Genomic DNA, 23,480 nt, shown 5'->3' on the forward strand with positions numbered 1-23,480 from the left:
TTAATGTTTTCCTCGGGATTTCAACTTTTATGTTAAAAGCCAGACACTGGTAAATGACCTGGCTGTGAAATTAACCTACAGCATATAAACTGATGGCATCTATCCTCCCGACGAGTGTAAATCACTGCTCCGGGCCGCAGTTCTTCCACTGACTTTCGGGGAGCATAAGTTTTAAACACCTCACGTCATGTGTCTCTGAAATACAAATACTTCCAAAGATCATCATGGAGCCACCCCTCAGAAATACTCAGCGCAGACATCTGAGCTTTCCCCCAGGGCGTTCAAAGGACTGAAGGAAAGCGGCAGGCTTTGACTGTGTGAACGGCACTGTGGATTTTGTTGTTGGATTAGTCTGAGGTATTTCCTCTGTTCTTAACATAAAGACGTATGAGCCATGGGCATAGAAGGGCCCATGCGAGAAGGCTGAGGGGGGACCTTAGAAATGCTTATAAATATCTGCAGGGTGGGGGTCAGGAGGACGGGGCCAGACTGTTCAGTGGTGCCCAGCGACAGGACAAGGGGCAACGGGCACAAACTGAAGCAGAGGAAGCTCCAGCTGAACATGAGGAAGCACTTCTTCCCTCTGAGGGTGACGGAGCCCTGGCCCAGGCTGCCCAGGGAGGCTGTCAAGTCTCCTTCTCTGGAGATGTTCAAGACCCGCCCTGTGCAGCCTGCTCTGGGTGACCCCGCCATGGGCCCGCAGGCCCCGCCCCTCACAGCAGCCCGCCCGCCCGCCGCAGCCACGCCCTCGGTGACGTCACACGCGGCCATTTGATGCATTGCGCGCCGCCCGCCGGCGTTAGGCGCGCGCCGCCGCGCGGCCTCCAGCTCCCGCTGGCGGAGCCGGAGCGCGAGCCGGCGGCGGCATCATGGCGGGCGGCTCGCAGGAGAACACGCTGCTGCACCTATTCGCCGGCGGGTGAGTGCGGCGGGGGAGGCCCCGCGGGGAGGGGTGCGGCGCGGCTCGGCGGCTCCCCGCGGGGTGCCCGGCCGCTGCCTCAGGCGAGGGGCGGGCTGCGGCCTCCCCTCGCCAGGCCGGGCGCGCTGCGGGGCCGGGCGCAGTCCGCCTTTTCCACCGCCTCCCTCACGACCCTGCGCGCCCGGCTCGGTCCGTCTGAGGGAGGAAGGCAGGCGGTGCCCTCCCGGGGCTAGGAAACACAGCCTTAGCCAGCCCAGCGAGGGGGGCTGAGAAGGGATGGTGCGGCTGGAGGGCAGAGCTGGTTGGGCTGCTGTGACATTTAGCTAGGTGTGATTTTAAAATCTTACGTAGCTGTGGCGTCCGGCACTGTTAAATGAAACATCTTAAATGCCGCCCTCGTGTGCGGCTTCTGATGAACTAAGCAGGAACCGAGGGGTGGCACCCAGAAAGCCTTGTCCCGACAGCAGGCTTTGGGCCTTTTTGATAGGCCATAGCTTGATCTGGTGAAGTAAGGTACCTGCACAACGCTTTAATAAGCTCTCTGTAGGTGGCAATTAATAATGGAGGCCATTTAACTGCCTGATCCATATAATTATATTGAAAAGGAAGTACTCCGAAAAGGGATGGGGGGGAAGAGAGAAGGCCCTGTTACTTCTGAGTAGTGACCTGGCATGCCAGGCTGCTGCTTTTAAGTTCCTGCAAAGAGATGTAAACTTCTTATTTTTCTTGTGTTAAAAGCTTAAAGTAACAACCCCCCTCACCCTAACCCACAAACTGCCAACTGAAAACCCTCCTAAAAAGCCTTGTTAATTAACTTACTGCAGTAATTTTAATAGTAGTCCAGTAAGATAATTTTATGGTGTGAATTAAAAATAAATTGTAAGAAATCATTTGTTATGTAGAGAGTAAGTGCTGTTGTGCACATTTCTGTCCTTATCAGAAATCTTCGCTTTTTAAAATCTTTTTTTAATGGCTTAAACTATCTTAGTAGGATATTCTGTAGTGCCTGTCAGCTGATAGTAGTTAGGAAACGAACGTGAAATCTATTGTTAGTTTAAATCTGCTGATTAGTAGACCATTGTTTGTTCTGTTGCTAAACAGGAGACTTCAGTGTCCTGTGACACGTCCCTGGAGCAGTAAGTTCGTTTAATGTAATATTAAACCCAATGAAGCTACGTTTTTCAGAGACATTGCCCTTCTGCTGACTTGGATGCTATGTGTTGTTTTAAGTCCTCCCTTTCCCTCACCTCCCCCACTTGCATTAGAGTAGTACACAGAGCCTGTGGCAGAAACTGGGCCTGAATGTACTCATGCTGCTTGTTTGGATAGTGACAATGCCTATCTAGGACTCTAGGTGTCCTCACGTAGCTCATCAGACTCTAAATAAATAGGAATTTTAAACTCATCAGTGTTTAATCTGGTACTGGGTGATCAGCATCTTCCTTATGCATTTAATGTACCCTCTACCTTTTTCAGGGATTCTAGTAAAGAACCATTTTCTGCAGCATGCCTAGGAAGTCACTGGCTCCAGTCTGTTTTTGAGAGAGCATGAGGGGAAGGAATGGAAACGCAGTAGGGAATATCCCCCGACCACTCTGGTATAATAACACTGATCTATTTCTAAACCAGCAATGAAGATACAGCACTGAGGAAAGGGATGGGCTTTTAGGATACACTGGCCTTTAAATGTTCATTGCTGGACTGGATTCTTGTTCTGTGTATCTTGTTATTTACAGAGACGTGGAAAAGTATACTACCATTTATCTTGCTGTGTTGTTACAGAAAGGGAAATGAGACAGCAAATTTAGTCTTCTCATGCACCACCCAGTACGAAAGTGTCTGGTCCACCAACCACCATCCAAACAGTTCGTTTCAGAGCGGTTCCCTGTACAAGGCCCTGAACTGCCATATCCTCTGTGCATGTACGGATCTACTAATGCTATTAGCTCTGCTTTTGAAGGGAGAAATGCAGACTTCTTGGGACTCGTTGGCTAGAACAAGAAATAGACCATCAGTTTTGAACTTTTGCCCAAGCTATGAAAACACCTTTCTCTACATGAAGGAAGTGTGGTAGGAAATATGTGATATGTTTGGTGGGGTGCTGGACTAGCTGACAGGCGAGCTAGAAACCCAAACGTGATTAGACAGGAGGCTCCGTGCCATGCCTGCCTTACCCATTTCGGTTTTTAGTAGTGGTAAAGGATGCCTGCTCAGTACAGTCTGATTAAAGGAGCTCAGCTGTGATAATATTTTGCTACATCAATTACATCATCAAAGGAGTTTTAGAAAGAATTGTTAGTGTGTTAGTGCTTGAGAAATAGTCTCTGAGGTCTTTCCTCAGTCGTTCAAATACCTTTACCTATGCGCTTTCTTTCAGAGAACCCTATTCTAATAAATGGGTTGTGTCGTGACATAAAGCTGTTTGCAGAACCAAGACCTTGGGTACAATTACCCCTTCAGCAGAAGAAAGTCTTGGAAATTCGGAATATTTAGAAGTTGTGTAAGATGCTAACCTTTGTTCAATTGTGAAGTATTTTTTGCAGATAAAGCAAGAGCAGCCCATTCACTTGGAATAATTCTGATAGCGACATTATTGGTACTACGTTAGCTTCCTGTGAAGGTGAGGGTGGGGTGCGGTGTCAGTTTAAGATGATGTGATCCAGTGTCCTCATGTATGCATGGAAGAGGCAAGCCGGCCTCAGATGATCTTAATGGCCAGAATAGAAGTGTTTAATGCTTTGGAGGCTAGAAGTGATGAAATGCACTTCAATATTAGCAAGTGTTCTCCAGTTGTTGAAAGAGACAGCTTCCTATTAGCTGACTTATTATAGGCAGACAGACTCATTGGCTTCTTTTTGTTTCTGTTAGTTCCATTTAAAGCTTACAATAGTAGCAGTAAACCAAAGGGTCTTGGCATTTTGATGGGGACGTGACTCTGAGGGCAGAGAAGATTTCAGAGCAGCGAAGAGAATGATGCCAAAGTTGCACAACAGATGTAAATGTGTTTAAAAGTCTGGGTTCCTGCTTGCTTGCTGAAGTCAGTGCAGTTGTTTATTTTTGTTTGGGAAGAAATGTGGACTGAGCTGCAGCAGAGGTTACTCTGTGTTGTCTTCCCAGATGGACTAATACTGTTTACTACACGGATTTCCTAAGAAGTGGTGTTTAGAGGCTGTGGTGCCTTTCATCAAACTGACAAAGAGCAAAAACTGGGAACAAACATTTAATCTTGATTTCATATAGGTATGTGTGATATGTATTCTTTAGTAGTTTGGTTCAAACTGGAGGGACTGTTTGTTTGAATAAAACCATGTTTGTGACTTTTTTTTTCTGTCTTGGTATTGAGGCCTAAGTCCGTAACTCCCTTGCTCCTGTGGCTCTGAAAAGCAATCTCAGATATCAAAGTTTGCCTAAATCACCTGTAAAAGAGTTGAAAGCATACTTTGGGAACACTGGTGACATCAAACTGCTTTGGACTGAGGGCATAGTGACATCTGTCTCTGTGGGCATAGGTTGGTTGTCTCAGTTGCAGCCAAGAGGTGTTTGATGCACCAGGTTGCTGAGAGCCTTGTTCAAAGTGTTGGCTTTGACCAGGATTTGCCTGAATGTCTACTCCAGGTCACAGAACTAAAGACGTGTTACTTCACAAATTGGTAACCGAACGGGTTGTGGGAAAAGGGACTGCTGTACTTCTCCCACGGATGTTAATCGTTAAGCGATGTGCTAATGCTGACAAACCGTTTGGGAAATAACGTTTCCGTTTGTGAAATGGAGAGAAGCCTTCACCTGAAGTATATGTTTCTGCTCTACTGTGCATAGTCCAGCACAGCAAGAGTTAATGAGATTGACTGTCCTCCACCCCTCTGCCTAGTTCAGGTTCTCATGTGCATTATGTTATTTACTAACAGTGTATCGGCTCAAGGAACACAGTAAGTGCTTACAGGAATATCTACTCCTGATGATAACATTATTAGCTGGACGTTTATTGAATGCTTAATAATTCAAAATTAAGGCATTAGGAACAGTGTGTATTGTTTTGGTACTTGGTTTGCTATGGCATTTGAGAATGCCGCAGTTTGTTTTGTTTACAGTCTTGACAGTGCAGTGATGAAGTATCAAAGATATAACCTACTTTGCTGTTTATGCTATGCATGTCATGCTAGAGCGTGTGGCCTGCTTTAGAAAAACAGAATGAAATTCCTGTTGCAAATACAATCTCATTTAGAACTTTCTGCACTTGATGTTAATATACCACTCGCTTTGGGATTTCCTCATCTGCCTTCATGGGCATGATCCTCTGTCAGTGACTAGGAAAGCAGCTAATACTCTGCACTGTTAGTGCTGTGGTTTAGTTGTATCCCTGGCTGTCCCACTGAATTCAGTGTCTCACGGCTGTTTTTAGGGGGCTCTGCAGGCTTCTGAGTCCATCAGAGGGATATCTATCCAGTCGGTAGTAACAAATCATATCACAAGGTGTATTTTGACATTTAAAGCTGTATGTGGTGCCATCCATGAAGCGTGACCTGACGTATGCTTGTCAGCCTGATGCTGAAGTGGCCCGTTAAGTATAGTTGCCAGAATATTTGCACTAATACTTCTCTTGCAGGTGTTTCACTTGACTCCTGTCTGTCAAAAATTCACTGTTAAATTTTGAGAGTAGCTGCTGTCCTTTGAGGAGGAAGAGGTCGTTTCAAATGCTCACATAGCAAAATGTGCCAGGCTGGGTTATAAGTTATGATTCCTCTAACCAAGCCACGCATCATCTTTGCTTATGATCTTGGTAAAGTTGGTGGGACTCTACTGAAAGATCGTGAAAGGTTTGGATGCTTTTTGTTTGTTTGCTTTTGTTTTGCGTAACTTCCTTTAATGTTCAGCATTGTGGTGTTATTCATATTAAGAATATTGTTCAGCGATTAAATCTAGGACAGATGAAGTAAGCCCTACTCTTAATTAAGATTCTTGGCATCTGTATCAATTGTGCTAGTGGGTGCTGAGAGTTTATTTCAAATGCAAGTCATTGGTGTACTGGGGATGGACTTTGTAAAGACAAAAAGCTGGCAGCAAGAGAAAAATTGGAATTGGATTTTGAGATTTACATCCGTGGCAAGTTTTCAAAACAGTTTTTTCTTTTTATGGAAGTAAATAATTTTTTGGCAGCTCTTAATGTATAGTACATTATGTATCTCCAGAAATGCAAGACATGTTTCATATTCTCAGACCAAGAGTTTCCTTACTTCCTTTCTTTGGACATCACAAGGCAGAGAACTGTTTTTTACTGCTCGAATGGTGATACATGCCCGGCCCATCATGTAACTAGAGGAGACATTCAAAGCCTGAAGTACAAATACTGTTTTTCTGGCAAGTAAGTGACAGGCCAAAGCTGATGAATTGTTGGGTGTCTCACACTGAAGTGATTCTGTGATATGTGCAGAGCATAACTGGCAACCTCTTGTTATATGCTTGCCGTGTGACCTGTTAAAAGATACTCTACCATTGTGTTTTGTTTCTGGGGAGGCTTCTAGCTTTTGACTAAGGACAGATTTAGACATTGCTTTGGGATTTTTGCAAGAGACTAGTGCAGAAACACTCCTTGACATGTCTGGACCTGTAGTTCTGCACTGAGGTATTGGGGGGGGGGGCACGACCCAAACCCTGACTCAAACCAGTATGTAGACTTGGAGATTTTACCTTGATTGCAGCATAAGACTTTCCCAAAGGAAATTTATCTGGCTGTATATCCATAGTCTGAATCTTTCAGGCCTTATGGCTGTTTATTTAGCTGAGGAATGCTGTTTTGTTTTGTTTTTTCCTTTCTTCCCAGATGCAGGCATTTGGAACACCCGAGGAATACAAAGTGTTTCTTTCATTCACAGTGTGTTATTTTTCAGCCATCTTTCCAGGGAATAGAGCAACACCAGGGTATGATGCATAGAATTCCCATGTGGAGGAAAATTAGCTCATGTGAAAAAGCTGCCTAGTACATCAAAGTCCTTACTTGAACTATCTGCTGCATATTTATATTTGGGACATAATGTAAGCACCCTGTTGACTTTGAGAATTCCTCCGATAGAGAATGCTTTTTTCTTAAATGTCACACTGACAACATAAACTCTGAGCTGTTAAAACTGATGATGCGGATATTAACTCATTGTGTTGAATATCAGAGGAATGTGTGTGCATTACCAGAAGTACTTAAATATTTAAAGGCTGCATAAATTAACTGGATTATCAAACTAAAAGGATAAAAGGCAAGAGGTGGGCTAGGAAGGCCAGAAGGCAGCTGATGCAGGAGGGAATATGACAGAGAGGCTAAAAAATTGAATGGGAAGATATCACTCTAGACTGAGCAGCTGGTAGTTCAGAAACAGCAAATGGAGTTTCGGTGTTCTGAATTTATGAATTGTTACTGTGAAGGTATTGTTTTAATGTTCATAAATGCAAAATAAATGAGGACTGAAGATGGAGTACACAGTAGTGGAGTATTGGTAGATAAATGATTTGCGAATTAAGGCAATCAGATTCTCTTCATTGAGTTCCCACAGACCTACAATTTCTCTTGAGTATGTTGATTATTCAGGTGTTAATTATACATACTCGTGTCTGTATTGGGTATACATAGTAGGAAACGTGGCAGTGAGGATCTGCAAGAGGGATCCTCAAAACCCATCCTGCTCCGAGTTACAAGTGTGAGCTGTGGGAACAGCAAAGGTTTTGCTGGAGATGCCATTCCTGACCTTTCATCTTCCTCCAAGATCTGATTTCAGAGCAATGTGAGATACACCTCACAAAACAGAGAGGGATAAACTGATGTCCTCCAGAGTAGTACTGACACAACAGTCAGCACACAAAATAATCAGATGGCTACACAAAGTAATCAGAGGCCTGATAAGGTCTCTGTGGACACTGTCATTTCTGAGCCAAATGACACAACTTCAGCTAGTACCATGAAGCTAGTACCATGAACCTAGTACCTAGTCCCGTGAACAACTTTGACTTTATTCTGCAGTCAAAGCATAAGTGGTTTCAAAGGCATGAAGGCAAAGCTCTTTCTTACAGTATCTGTCACTTCAGATGTATGGATTCTCCCTAGTTTAGGTTTTTCCCCCTTTCAGCAGGAAGGAGCAAGAACTTAAAGCAGAAACTCATTGAAGTATGGTGTTGAATGGTATTGCTAGTCTTGGTGAAAACAGTTGCTTTGTTGGATGTGTTTGTATCTGAAAAGCGGAGTGTTTGGGATCATGTGCTTGCACAGAATCTTGCAGAACTCGAAGACTGTAGTGAGGAAGTTGTATTCCCCAGCCGTGTGGTCTGACGTGTCCTTCTGAACCTTACAGAGAACCTGAATTTATGTGATTGTACAGTCAGGGTGGCCAGATTGTTAGTGCAAGTGCAGGGGCTTCAGGGTTTTGGCAAAGAGTGGTTACTCTTTGATATGAGACGTACTGTTTCAGCAAGCAACATAAGCTGTACTGGATAAAGCATTTATTAACTAGAATGTATCTCCAGCTTGGATTTTTCTGCCATTCTTTAATTACCATTTTCCTTGTGTTGCAAAAAAGATTCTCTGAGTAAAATAGTTCACGTCTAGATGGGGCTGTAGAAAATATGCACTAGTAGCTTTAGTAGTGTCCTGTGTGGATCTCTGTTCCCAAATTAGTGCATGCAGACTTCTTACGGCTCTAGCAATAGATGCCTTTTTTTATGCGCAAGACAAAGTATAGGATTTTTTTAAAAATTCATCTCCCTTTCATGGAAAACTACTAAAATGACAATTTCATGTTAACATCAGAGAGAGTGGAATTGTTGACTCCTGGTGTTTTCTAAGGAAAATCGCAAACACAGATTTTTGAAGGAATCGCATGCTTTGACACTTGTGTAACAAAATACTTCCTAGTCAGTAGGTCCAGTTGTGGTAAACACCCTTGGAAAAAGTCTGATATCTTTAGTTAAATCTTCCTAAATATCAGTGTGTTTCATTAACAAAATTTAGATATAGTGCCATTTAACCAACATCAGCATTATGTTTAGTTGTGAAATTTGGCAGAAGGGACATTCAGTTGCCAAAGAGGAATAGCAGCAGAGAGAAATGATTTGACCAGTTACTTTCCAGATCACCAATTAAAATGAAAATTAGGACTTGTACACCTTATTCTTGGCCCGCTGTGCTTTTTCTGAGGCTTAGTCCGACTACATGGAGTATATGCCTATTACAGGATCATTTATTTCTTCTTTATATAAATGTATATGTGTGTGTGTGTGTCTCTGTATGTGTATGTAGATATACACACATATGTGTGGGTGCATAGTGTTTTATTTTTGTCCTTCTGTTATCGGAGTATGGGAATTCTGTTCTTTATTAGCCGTTCTGTCCTGTTAGTCTGTTTTCCCACCCTCCCTCTCATCCTTGCAGCTTCCTTCTCCCCCACCCCCAAAAAAGTAGTTGATATCCGTTGTTTTTAAGAGGGCCTGACTTAGTGTAACTTTGAGATCTGCTGCTTCTGTAGACCACTGTTTTAATTATAAGTACTGAAATGGTGAAGAATTATATTGCTGTGTTTTCAGTCTGTAGTGTCCTAATCCCCAGTGGCTTGTTCTCATCTGCCAGCTTCCTGCTTCCCACAAGAAAAATCCATCCGAGGGTATGTCTGTTTTAGGACAACAAGCTCTGAAACATGGATGCCTGTGAAGTTTTCACAGGCAGAATTCCAAGTCCTGGCAGAACATGGGACCATCAGATGGTCAGTCAGGGATTTTTTTGTTAGTGCTGGGTATCATCTTTGTGTTTACCAATCTCATCACTACACATAATCATTGTAACAGTTTCTCAACCTTCTCTCCCCTCCCCTGGGGCTTGGGAACAGTCTCACTTACCTAATGCCAAAACTGCCCTGCTTCTGAATGATTTGTCCACAATGCGGAGCAACTGGAGACAAGTCTTCCAGTTTTGTTTATATGCTGTGCTGTAGTTTGACGCATCTGTGTAGCTATGTTTTCCTGACTTTGTCTTCTCTTTAAATTGTATTTTACAGATGCGGAGGAACAGTTGGTGCCATCTTTACATGTCCCTTAGAGGTAATAAAGACTAGGCTCCAATCTTCAAAGCTAGCCTTCCGGACTGTCTACTACCCACAAATCCAGCTGGGGACCATCAGTGGTGAAGGAATGGTCAGGCCGACGTCTGTGTCACCAGGGCTCTTCGGCGTTCTGAAGTGAGTGCTGTACCTCCAGTCATTTAGCGTTGCTTGACACCAGTGGTTTGAGTTGCAGTTCCTCTGTGCAAGCGTGGAAGGTGAATTTTTCTCCGGACTTGCACTGGAAGGATTCATGTCAGCTGGGCTTCTTCCTTCAGCAGTAGAAAGATAATTTTTTCTTTTAAAAATACATATGTATTCGGGACTCCCGAGTGTTCCTTTGAACTTCCACAGAAATTTGTTTCCACTGCTTAGAAGCCTTCCAAAGTGAATTGACTTGAATAAGTGTGTGGAGGTGTTATTTTTAAATTGTGTCCTCACATTTAGGTTTTTTGGTAGTTAGGACTTCCTAGGGATCAACACACAGGATGTACGGTAAACTCATGATGTGCCTTAGTTTGTGGGAACTATCACAGAAAATATCCTGGAGGAAAGGACTTTTTCTGTTTTTTGAGGCTGACAAGTGTCGTCTTTGTGTCTCTCTGGGAATAATCGTGTTTACTGTCTCCTTTGAGCATTGGAACAGGTAATCCTTTCTAGCTGGGCCAGTTCTTGCCAAATGATTGAAGGACTGAATGAGCCATGTACGCTGTCTTTTTCCCAGAGCTTTGGGTAGCTAGTAGAGATACTTGTTGCTATTGCTGCCCATGCTGTTTACCTGTTTGATGGAGGGGAATTTTGATTCCTCTCTTGAAGCGGTCTCTCTTTGGAGTGTCATATAAAAACGAGAGCCTGTCACCATTCCTTCATGGGAATGGACCAACATTGTAACAAGGTTTCTGATTCTCTGTGCTTAATTGTGCATGTCAGCTCCTGATCTGGCTTTGAAGCTGGCCCTGCTTTGAGCGTGAGTTTGGACCAGATGACCTCCAGAATTCTGTGTTCTCATATATTTTAAGTTATACTTGTCTGCACTCTTGTGTGGGTGATCTGTAATTGAAACTGATGGGAGTAGGGGAAGGACACTTTTTGCAAAAGCAGTGTCACTAAAATAGAATGTCTAATTTGGTCTTGCACTAATTTGGTCTTGGAAGCTTTTATCTTTTCCTCAGCTATAGCTGACTTAATGAGCTCTTCTCTGTTTGCTATTAGATGTTGTCTTTGCCAGTTATTATTGTGCATCAGTCCTGTCTACACCTGTATTACAATCCCTGCTAAAAGCCTTCTGTGTGGTTCAGACTGCAGCAGTTGATGCTCCAGTTGTTCCCTTTTCAGATGTGTGCTCATAAAGGGGAGGAAATGTGAAATCATCTAGCTTACAACTGCTGAACAGTTTTACCAGCAACTCTGAAGTCCAAAACTGTACTACTTTATTTCATATCAAAGCACCATAAACTTATGGTTCAGACCTCATGCAAGTGGGCTGAGTTTGTTTGGATCATTGGGCACTCCAGGGTTATACAGAGAGGCCCTGTTTAGATCAGGTAGCAGAAATGCCAAAGAAAATAATGACTAGCAGAGCAAGTGGAATGATTTTATGTAAGGCCAACATGCTTGGCACATTGCCTGGGGAGAAGCTGCGCAGTTATATAACAGTACAGTGCTAATTCAAATTCTCTGCAGAACGATCTGGCTAGAGTCATTCTGGGACTTGAGTTTCTGTATTGTAAACAGTGCTTCTCTCCCCTGCCAGACACTTCTTTGTCTATTCAGAGGTGAGTCTAGAGCAATTCGTGACTGAAAGCGTAAGGTAGTGCCAGCTGCCTTTGATTTTCGTCTCCTTTCCCTTGCTATTTTTTTACCTTGCAGCATTGGACTGGAGGCATCTGTAACTAAAGCAAGTGAAAACTTCAAGGCACAAGGCTCTTAGTTCATCCTCTTGGCCCATCTTTTTCTGGAGTTGTTGGGGTTTTTGTTTTTTTGTGGTTTTTTTATGGTTTTGTATTTTTTTATTTTATGGTTTTTTTAGGGAGAGAGGAAATGGTTTAAAATTGGGTCAACATTTTAATATATTTATTAACCTCATTAATTTTGGTTACCATGATCTCGATTTCATTTCATTTCAGGGACTGCTTAGCTGCACGTATTGCAAGTTTTTGACCTGCTTACTTGAGAGGATTGAGAAGTGAGAGCAAAATATTTATGCTGTCATTCCCTTGCAGGCAGCATCTATGAAGAACAGATAATGCTATTGATTATGATCCGTCTGATAAAATACAGATGTGTGAAGAAAGAAGTAAAGTTAGGTCTCTTGCTTTTACTCTTCCATCCCTTTCTCAGTCCTGGTCATGCATGCATTGCCAAACTGGATAGACTTGGGCCTTCTGGTTTGGGAAAACTGTATGGCTAAAGAAGTAGCCACTAGAGCCCTACATACAAAAGTGCTCTGTAAGAGTTCAAGGTGTTGAGTATGAAAGCCCCTTAACTGCTGTAAATAGAAAGAAAGTAGGTACTCAGGAGTGCAGGTTAAGTCTGCTGCTGAATAGAAGGCACTCCAGAAGGACAGGCTGTTTTTGTCTAATCCATTTAAGATTCTGATGAGTCACCCCAGCTGGAATCTGCAGTCGTGACTGTTAAGTGACAAAGAACAAGTAGTTGGTGGATTTGTCTCCTTGGAGACACTCAGCCCTGGAGTTTACACAGAAAGTTCAACTCTGCTGCAGAAAGTGTTTCAGAAGCTTCTATGTCTTCTTCTGTCTAATGAACTTGGTTTTGGAATCTGGGGGGAACATTCTCAACAGTGCTAATGACCTAGAAAGCAAATGCTGAAAAATTGTAAGTTCCAGCAGGTGCACGTGAACTACCCATGGAGCCCGGGGTTGTCTAGACTTTCTTGCATGGTTTTCACATGGTGAGTTCAGTTAAAGGGGCTGCTGTCTAACAGATTGTGCACTGAAATCCCAGTGATTACTGGACTATAGCTGGCTTTCACTGATAAATACTTGGCTGCTCACTAGTGTTTGGTGGTTGGTTTATTCCTTGTAAATATATCTGCTGTTAGCAGTGTAAGGAATCTGTAAGATAAGCCTTTTTTAATGAGACACTTCAGTAAGGTATTGTATAGAACTTGGCAGCTGCTGGGGAAGCTGTCCAAACAGCTTATCTTCAGAGAAGTCCTAGCCTAGCGTGCCTTCTGAGGTGTGAGGGAATATGGGTGGAAATGACTCTGGAAACCTGGGCTGTAGCCATTGCAGATCTGCAGGAAAGCATCAGTTGGTGATCTTCCTGCTTTAGACCTGATCATGAAGTCCAGTCCCAACAGTGATTCACAGCAGTACATCTGTAGTTGGAGTTTACTTGGGAAAGATGACATGAACTCTTTGGAATGCCCTCAGAACCAGATCTCCCTGAAATACCTGGGCAGACAGCTTGTGGTACGGTTGCCATGTTCAGCTTTCACTCTGGGGAAAAAAACACATCACTAGGTAACTGTGAAAGGGTTGTGGGTTTTTTTGGTATCTCTGTACAGGAAACAAACTCCTGAATTGTTTAGGTAGAGAATGACAAAAATATTCTTTGTTCATCAGAGTCAACTATTGCTGGATTCTCCATGAAACTTCAATTCTTGCTGGTTTTCAAAGAATGGAAATTATAACCATGTGCCATATGACAGACATTGGCCTGTAGTGCACTGAAGTTTTATGGTGTAGTGGCTTTTGTTCAGTAATGTATGGTTCTGGTAGTTTTCAAGTATATTGTGTATCTTAAAAGCTAACAGCTTTATAATTAGTACTCATTGCTTTTGTACAGTTAGTTTTGACTAACTGTCTGACAGAACAAGAAGTGTAATTTTTAACCCAAATACTATCTCTTTTTTTCCCTGTTTGTTTTTATTTTAAGGTCAATTCTGGAAAAAGAAGGACCAAGGTCACTCTTCCGGGGGCTGGGTCCAAACTTGGTTGGAGTTGCACCATCAAGGTGAATAGTTAAACTATTGCTAAAATACACATTTAAGGTACCAAACCAAACGTTGCATTGCGTTCATGACTCAAAAGACTAGGTCGTGAAGTTATCCCATCTATAAACTGAGATTTGTGCAAGTATATTGCACAGTATACATACCAAGAAATACTTCTAAAAATCTGCTTTGCATTTGTATAACACTGGAAGGTGCGATTAAATAAGGCACTGAAATTCCAAGTCATTGCAAGAGCCACTTATGTGCTTGAGAAAACAAGAGAAAGTAGTGCAGAAGAATCTGTAGGATTAATATTTGCATTTTTCTAATATGATGCTACTTCTCTGTGAATACATAAAAATACTTGCCAAACACTGAGTAGGAGCTATATGTCAGGGGAGAGGAGCACCTATCTGGTCATTGGTTGCCTGAATTCTTCTTGAATGAAAAACTGCAGCTGAGGGGGAAAGACCTGCATTGCTGCCACATAACCCCAAAGGTCTGTGTGTGTGCTTTTCTTTTTAAAGGAACAACAAAAGCAGGTACAAAGTTTGTTTGTGTTTGGAAGTCTTACAGGCACCTAAATTGTTCCCACATGTACCTATGACTGTCCCGTTCTTGGCAGGGCTTGAGATCTTTGTGCCTAGCTAATGTTAAAACTTGTTAGCAATCAGGAAATTGGCAGATATTCTTTGTCTGAAATTGAACCAGTTGAAAAGGGACTGGAAAGAGTGGTGTACTCCCTCTCTGGCCTCTTGCCTAGTAGGTAGGATGTTCAACCTGGAAGTGGGGAATCCTATTTCTGTGCAAGTCATCTTTGCAGAAGGGATCTGAATCCAAAACTGCCTGCTTTTTCGTGCAACTCACTCGTGCTGTCCTTTGTGTTCCTTTGTATGCTTCCATTAAGATTGGAATAAGGTACTTTATGGAAATTCTCAAATTGTAGCCACCAATATCCACCTTTTTTGTAGCAGTTCGAGGAGCTGAAATCTGAACATACTTGGTTCAGAGAGCTTCTTACTCATCGTATTGACTAATGCAGTAGCTGAGCTGCTTCTATTTCCATGCATTATGTAGGGATTTGAGGTGTGTAAAACTTTTCATTTCAGTTCAGTGTTAAGTGCTTAAAGCATGAAGTTCTGCTAATGCAGTTACAGTGCTGAACAAGACAAGGCTCCCGGAGGGAAAGTGACTTTGCCAAGCTTACACAATGTGTTTAATGCCAGAGCTGGTGGAGGTGTCCAATCTAACTTGCTTTGGCTGCAAGACCATGTTGCCTCCCATCTCAGACTTTGTGTGAAAGTAAAATATTTTTACCCTGTGGGTGTCAAGTCAGATAGTGGTACGGTAGTGTAAGGAGAAAAAAAACCCAAACCCTGTGTCCTTGTAGGTGGAAGTAATCATGTGGAGGCCTCTTTGGAGAGAAGGTCTTATTTTTCAGGGGGTGGGAGGAAAAACATTAATGCATCTGATTTGACATTGTGTGCATTACATTGCTTTTCTTATCTTTATTTTTTTCCCCCCCCTCCTCTCAGAGCTGTCTATTTTGCATGCTACTCCAAAGCCAAAGAGCGATTTAATGGCATTTTTGTGCCCAACAGCAACATTGTGCACATCTGTTCTGCTGGTTCTGCAGGTATGTATTTAATGCATGTACTGTACAGTCTGCAGCAGTACCCCCATGTCCAGCCCCTCACCAATAGCAGGCAATACACCCGTTGGTATCTGTGTGGGTCTGAGATGCACCTTTAATTTACTATAAGTATTAATAAGTATTTAGTCTAAGCTGTTGTTGCTACAAGACTTCTATCCCTCTCAATAGTTACGAAACTAATAGAATGAATCATAAGGCGGGGACTGGACTTCCAGTCTGTCTGTACAGGACCTGGTCTAACACACCAGTCTGGGCTGGCAGCTCTGGAGAACTGTGGTGTGTGAATGAGTACAGAGACCAATATGTGGTGCATTCTGAAAACATACACTTAGTCTGAGGTTGCATGTGCCAGAAAACAGGAATTTGCTAGCTCCTAATTTACCTTGTCTGCAGGGGAACTGTTTTCGTGTTCAACACTTTGAAATATTTCTAGATTGTTGTTTACTAACTTGGGATGAACTTTTTTCCAACTGCAATGCTGTGGTAATGTCTCTGAATGTGAGGGGAAAAAAAACCCACTAGTAGACACCAGCAAACTTTTGATAGTGTTTTAGTCAGATTGTTTTAGGATGTTGTATTTTTCCTAACAGGATGGGGAAGATAGTTTGTTCTTGTTGGAAAAATACTGCAGAAGAGCTCCACTAGTTCAAACATCAGTCACAAGTGATCATTAAAAATAATCTTTCCCAAACTAGTCCCTTAATTATGCATGGATTCTGTTAATGAGATGGCTCAATGGCACCACCTAGAGCCTTGGGGAAAACAAAAGACTAATACGTGTGTGTGTTCCCCACAGGTTTCCTTTTATCTGTTATTCTAATACCCAGTCAGTAAGGTATCTTGTCTACAACAGTCTTTAGAAACATGAAGTACATACTAAAATAGGTGCAAAAAGGAGGAATATTTAAAAGAAAAAAAAAAATTCCAAGGCCATGGGTTGATGGCTCCTGAAGTTGGACATGAGATGGTTCTCTGGCAAGAGAGAGATTGTAAGCTACACACCTACGTGTTGTTTGAAACCTCTAGGTAGACCCGGTAACTAGAACCGTCTCACTGCACAGTGTATAAAGTTCATGTTTGCCGTGGCAATACACCAGCCTGGATTCAGCTGTACTTACTGTCTCCTTTTCTCTTCTTCAGCCTTTATCACAAATTCCCTGATGAATCCTATATGGATGGTGAAAACCAGGATGCAACTGGAACGGAAGTAAGTAGCTGATTGAGGGAGATGGGATGCCCCTGAGTGGCTAAGGGAGCCTCTGGAAAATGGAACTTTCACATTTTTGCTCGTGGCTCTTTGTACTTTGATAGATCTTGCCTGGTTGTTTCCCTGACTCTCAACCCCACCTTTCAAGCCACCAGGCTTCTGCCTGGTCAGACCAAAGGTTAAGGTTCTGTGTGTTGAGCTTCAGTTTGATGCGCAGTTACTATAGAGAAGGATGTGGAAGTTGCCTTGAGTGCTGAGTTAGATTCAGTTTCTGGTTTCACTGTAAATCTTAAGTTGGGCATAGCAATAATTTTCTCTCAGATTCCTGCTTACAGAATCTTCTGTACTTCAGAGGTTAAAGTTGAGGATAAATATATCAAGGACTGAAATGCTTTGATACAGCAATAATAGAGGCTACGGAAAGGTCAGACAAGCTCATGTGGGAGGCTGCGCATGAGGTTGCAATCTGTGCCCCATTTGGCAACATCACTTGTACTGATCTAGATCACACGGGTGTGCGTGTACTGCAGCAAGCCCCAGGTACCGATACACAGCTAGGTAGCTGTCAACAGAAAGGCTGATGTTCAATTGTAATGAAGCCACATTAGTTTAGTGTCATAAAACATTCTAGAGGCAATAAGAATCTGTTGCAGTGATTTAATGTTCTTCTGCTTCCTTCAGCATTGCATTACTTTTAACCATACCTCCTGAAGACAGAGGGGGAATTTGACAGTAATACCTTTTATTTGAGTGATTCACAGTCACTGGTATATATCGAAGCGATGAGGGACTCTGCTAATAATGTGACTGCTTAGAATGGAAGTGTCTTCCTGCAATGGCATGTTAGGTCAGATAAGAAGGATCCTTTAAGGCACCACAACTTATAAATAATTTATAATATTTAATTCCAGCACTTTACAGGGTGGCACCTTTGAACTGAGTGCTGCCCCTTAAAAATGAAGGATGATTTCGCAGGTAGCAGACCTCTGTCTCTTTGCCTGCTGAAGATGGCTTTAAATGGAATTACTAGTTTAACACACAGCAGTGTCTTTTCAATGCTTATTGTCTTTTAAACCATTGATGTGAACTGTGACAGACTGGATAGAACTTGAGCTGAAAGAATTATTATGAGTATGTATTAGTAAATTAGCAAAGCCAAGTGTACACTCTTAGCATGATATTCCTACTCTGTGTAGCTTTCCTAGACAATTTTTGGAGTAAAACTTACCGGAGAACCATTTCTGTAGTTACGAAAACTACTGAAAGCTTTGAGATCTCTTTTAATATTAATTCTTTTTATGGGCTCATTATATGCTCTGTTCTGTTTGTTTTTTAGAGTCAGGGGTTCCAAACCAATGAATGCTTTGCAGTGTGCTAGATATGTTTACCAGACAGAAGGTATCCGCGGCTTTTATAGGGGCCTGACTGCCTCCTATGCTGGGATTTCCGAGACCATTATCTGCTTTGCCATTTACGAAAGTTTAAAAAAGCACATAAAGGAAGTCCAACTCCCACCTGCTCCTTCTAATGGGACCGAACGGAACTCAACAGACTTCTTTGGACTGATGTTTGCTGCTGCTGTTTCCAAGGGCTGTGCCTCTTGTATTGCATATCCACATGGTATGTTAACTTTTCCGTTTATGACTGCAGTAGAACAGCTGTTGCCTTTAATCCAAGACAAATGATGGGGTTTAGGGCTGTGAAATTCTTAGTTGTTTGAATGGCCAAATGCATGCTACTGTGGCGTGTGCATATGCAGTGGCATTTTCAGTACTGGTCTCGCCATTCCTAGTTGGTGTTTGGGACTCCGTGGTTTAAAAACAACTCAAAAAATGCCATAAAGAAATTGAATGCCTAGTGCTTCTGTTCTCACCTGTAGCCTCATGTAGCTGAGCACCCACAGCTTTTGGGATTCTGTGATCAAGTGGTGAGAAAGACTTGTGGGCTGAGGAGTGTTATTCTTTTTGGATAGACGTGAATGTTATCATGGGTATATAGAAAGAGCAGCATTGATTATGTGAGCGTCAGGGAAGCATTTCGTTCTGTAGTAGCTTGAATGAGAAAATAATCCACTTATTCCACATGAGAGGGACCTCATCTTTAACTTTGCTTCTTGCCTGAAGGGCAACGTGTGCAGGATTCCATGGCTGGAAGTACTGGCAGGCAATGGGTACAGGAAGGTTTTCATGTCCCTGGGTTTTGCGTACTCTTTCCTGGTAATGGCATGTTTCCCAGTGGCAAGGTTTAAGCCTTGTTAACTTTGGGCTCTGTTTTACTCTTCTGCAGAAGTCATACGGACACGGCTGCGAGAAGAAGGCACTAAATACAAGACTTTCATTCAGACAGCTCGTCTGGTAGCACATGAAGAAGGCTACCTCGCCTTCTATAGAGGACTCTTTGCCCAACTCATCCGGCAGATACCAAACACAGCCATTGTGTTGTCCACCTATGAATTAATTGTGTATCTGTTAGAAGACCATGCAAAGTAGCAGAGCCAAGACTTCGTTACAGACTGTAGACCAATTTCTTCGTTGAACAAATAGTCCTTTGAGACTGATGCAGGTGGCAGCGCTGGTGGAAAAACTACAAGTCTGTGACCACCTGCTGGATATTTCCTTTTGGATTCATGCTTTCTGAAAGGTCTCAAGTCATTAACGTTAATAGTTAATTATAACTTTTTTTAACTTAATGATAATTAAACTGTTACTAAATTAAATTACACTATTTAATTTAAGTATATGTTTGTCCTTTTCCTTAAGCACAGCCATATGTGGTCGAGGAATGTACCTCATGCTATCGAGTGATCTCTTGGACTGATGTTCATTAAAACTGTATTAAAACAGGAGAAGAACTGGTTTGGAAATTTGAAACTGTCTTCTTACTGATGGAGTCATGTCACTTTTTAGCACTGTAATAGCCTAGTGCCCAAATAACTTTGAGAGTTCTTCTGGTTTATTCAAGGTGCATCATTCATTGCTGTGTGAGCATCCTGGAGTGTTCAAGTAGGACAATCTTGTAGTACGTTTCTCTGTTTTGATGGTGTGAAATACGCACACCAGAAGCTCTTAGAAAAAGCTGTTTACACTGGTGGTATTGCTGGAATATTATTGTGGGAGGCTTTTAGTAAAAATTTAGTTACAGTACTGTGTGCACCTGTGCATTTGGGATACTTGATTATGCTAGTGTGTGTAAACAGATCTGTCATGACTTGGCTTTTAGACCTTGCTTTTGTGAGGGACTGGGAGCGTACAGACAGTCAGTGACTGTGGTCTGGCTGCCCTGCCATGAGATGCGGTAACTTGGTTGTGTATCCTGGCCTCAGCCTTTTACTGCTCTGGGGCTTTTTTGTGTTGTATTTTCCTTATACTTCAATGCTAGGGGTCTGGAGAGTGGAAGAGAGGATAAGATAGGTCCCAAACACTGTAGACTATAAATGCAGTTCTGGATTCTGCTTTATCATATGATACTCGGGGAATTTATCCCTGTTGATTTGATGTCCCTGTAGAGCAGTGCTTCTGATGGCAATGAGATACTGTGTTATCTCATGGACACGTCACTGGAGTTCAGACAGAAAAAAGTCCACAGCCTGTGAAAATAGTTTCATTATGTCATTACTTGATGTCTTACTGAAGGAAATAAGCATTCGCCAGCTTAGTGCAGCCTGTTGAACAGTTCTCGTGTTTCATGTAGATACGATATCTGCCTTTCCCTTCAAAGGCACAGTATCAAAGGGGTATTCTTCAACAGTAGTCATGATGCAGTTCTTACCTTTCAGTTACAAATTAAATATCCTGCATACTTGAGATTAGTCCTTTCATAAATATTAGAATATGCTTTTAATTTTGTTAGTCTCTTTACCACTTGTATTGCAGCAGTACCTTGTGATTAAAGTATTGTATATGAATAATTACTGATAATGCAAGATAAAATGTTTTAGAACTCCAGTGGGTAGATTGGTGTTTTGCTTTGGCCATACTATGCTCTCCTACTCATTAGTGTCATTTGCTTTGGCAGCTGAGACAAACACTACAGCATTTGAGCCCAGCTTCAGTCTTCCCTGCTGTTGAACTGAACAATGAGCTTCTCATGATTTGAGCAGGTGTTGAGTTCTTGAGCATAAACAAGTATTCACGGACATCTTAGACTTCAAGGACCATATACAGTGGAGGTGGTATTTGGACTTGGAAGGATCATGCAAAGCATTAAGAAACAGCCTAGTAGTGAGTAGGGGTGTCTTTTGTAAGATAAAGTTTTCAGGCTAGTATTTTGTTGCAGAAATACAATGGGTTGATAACTGAATTCAAACCTTCACGTTTCTTCTCATTAGAACCTAGCTGATGACTGGTACTTGAGGTCATATTTGACATCAGTGTGATGGAGGAGCATAGTGCATAGAGAGAATGTACATATACCTCATTAGGAGGCAAAACTGCAAAAATAACTGATTTCTATTATGACTTACTGAAAAGAATGTATCACATTACCCCTAAGCTAAAATAGGAAACGGCTGAGTAACTAAAAACTGGCATGGCTTTTTTTATGGAGACTATGAGCAGCAAAAGCTGTAGTCTCTCTATAGGAGTCAAAACTGTCACACAGTGCTGTTACTATTTTTGAGAACTAGGACGCTTGTGCTGCTACTTTGAAATGTTTTCTGATATTTGCTTTCTTAAATTAGTATTCCTCCGTACTTACAGTACACCAGCTCACTTTTAAAATGTTAGTCAAATATGTAGATTACTGATACTTTTTCAGAATGGGGGGAGGGAACTCAAACCCTTTTGAGGTGTTTGGGACTTGGTAAGACGGAAAGCAAGAAAAAGTGAACAAATTTTTGTTCCGCCTAAATCTGATGGAAAATCAGGAATCCTGGTGGATTTTGGGGTTTGTTATTTAAGCTTTGCTACCAACCCTGACAGAATTAGTCGTAATTTGATAGGGGGTTAATAAGCTATATGTGGAGCTAATAGAATTTCTGAATTAACTTAGTCCTTTTTCCTTCCTTTCTCTTCTAGAATTTTGAAAATTCACTAACCTGTGATTCCTTAACCTTCTGAAGAGTTAACATTTTTAGGTGATGCTCTGAGCAATCCCATTGATGTCGTTGAGTACAGAATAAGCCCATTACCAGAGGGAAAAATTTGAAGTAGCCTTTTTCCAAAGGGCTATCTGAATTTTTGAAAATAACCAACCTTTCTCTGGTTATGAAAGAAAAACCAAAAGCATTTTTCACTGTTCACTTTTTCAGCTTCCACAAAAAGTGAGTTTCATGGAAGGTACGTAAATTCGTTACTGGTTAGAATTTCTGGGGCAGTTTCCCCTCCAGGTTTAGGTTTGATTGCTAGACCCTTTGTAGCTTAATTATCAGTATGGTGATGAAACTCTGGTCATATCTGAAGGGACCACAAAGTTTCCATTAACTTCACCAGGACAGAGTCTGTTCCCATTCATAAAGTAACAGTTAAATCACAAACACACTGTTGCTACAACAGTATGAGCTACTCTTGTTGGTTAATTTAGCTTTAGAAGCATTTCTTAGGCATTTGAAGATGTCTCAAGTCCTTACACTATAAGACTGACTGCCTCCCTTTAGGTATCCGTGGTTGCCTTGGTATCCCTCAAAATTACCTACATGTACTGGTGGCTGTGATACACGCTTGTGTGGTGACTGCGCCCCTCATCATGATTTATAGTTGTTTTGCACAATTTCCTTATTAGTTCCTGTAAGGAGGAAACTTTTGGCTAACAATGCATCTGTGGTTGGACTGATACTACAGATACAGTTGATAGGAAGGGGGGACAAGCTCTCAAGTACAGAAGTCCTAGAGGACTTCTAGAAGGGCTTGATGTGCCAGGTGACTGGGCTGTTCTTCCTCCTTTCCCTATCATTTGGTCTCATAAACCAATTGCTGAATTATTGAGCTAAACAGTGGAAGAGAGATGGAAAAATTATGTCCCCCTCGCATTTATCAAGAGGAAATAGTCACTGTTATTCCATAGAATTAACTTCTGTGGCTAAATCTGTGGAGATAGAAATGGAACAGGTAAGACCCCAACCACAGTTAAGACAAGCTTAAAAGTACAGCTTGTCTCCAGTACAAACACTTGGCTATGAAGAGCTTTTCCCTTTGTGGCTTCTTAAAAACCTGATGTTGACACAACTTGGTCCTGAACTTGAGGCAGTTCTGTCTGTTGTGCTGAGAGGGTCTTTTTGTTTTAAGCAGGAAAACAGCTGTGCAATTCGAGGCAGGATCAGTCTCCTATTTGGTAGAGGTCTTGCCTCTTTCTTTCGTGTAAAAGCAGGGCACGACTCAAACCACCAACTGCTTCCAGTTCAGTAAGAAGGGTGAGGCCCACCCATGCGTGCAGAGAGGGGCAGCACATAAATGGGTGTTAACTTTGCTTTCTAGGGCAGAGCTTCTGGACAACCCTGACCTGGGAACTACTCCCATCAGAGACCAGAGGGCTTTCTGCAAACTGCATTATTTATCAGTCTATCCAGAGAGAGGGAAGGTCTAGAGCCGCAGCTTTCAGCTTCTGGCTCACAGGTAACAAGATGCCCACAGAGCCCTCTCGTTCCTGCTCCGCTTGCTGCGCTATCCCCTGGCCAACAGCCGATGTTCTTCGCAGCACGTGGCTTACTGGGTAAAACTGAGCAGGGAGCGCAACAGGGT

At 42.3% G+C, this 23,480-nt stretch overlaps 1 protein-coding gene across 1 annotated transcript; it reads left to right on the forward strand.

Moving 5' to 3' along the window:
* Positions 1-794: 794 nt before the first annotated feature.
* SLC25A33 (solute carrier family 25 member 33) lies at positions 795-19,657 on the forward strand. The gene is made up of 7 exons (XM_075437412.1): positions 795-919; positions 9,946-10,125; positions 13,888-13,965; positions 15,481-15,581; positions 16,740-16,806; positions 18,143-18,426; positions 19,093-19,657. The coding sequence occupies exons 1-7, from the start codon at positions 870-872 to the stop codon at positions 19,293-19,295; spliced, it is 963 nt and encodes a 320-aa protein (XP_075293527.1). The 5' UTR covers positions 795-869; the 3' UTR covers positions 19,296-19,657.
* The last annotated feature ends 3,823 nt before the right edge of the window (positions 19,658-23,480 follow it).

The sequence above is a fragment of the Opisthocomus hoazin genome, chromosome 16 (assembly GCF_030867145.1).
Source record: "Opisthocomus hoazin isolate bOpiHoa1 chromosome 16, bOpiHoa1.hap1, whole genome shotgun sequence".
Classification (NCBI taxonomy): domain Eukaryota; kingdom Metazoa; phylum Chordata; class Aves; order Opisthocomiformes; family Opisthocomidae; genus Opisthocomus; species Opisthocomus hoazin.

Coding starts and splice junctions, on each gene's coding strand:
- SLC25A33 (XM_075437412.1), top strand. CDS start 870: ATGGCGGGCGGCTCGCAGGAGAACACGCTGCTGCACCTATTCGCCGGC. Junction 13,966..15,480: donor GTTGGAGTTGCACCATCAAG/GTGAATAGTTAA, acceptor CCCTCCTCTCAG/AGCTGTCTATTTTGCATGCT. Junction 16,807..18,142: donor AGGATGCAACTGGAACGGAA/GTAAGTAGCTGA, acceptor TTTGTTTTTTAG/AGTCAGGGGTTCCAAACCAA.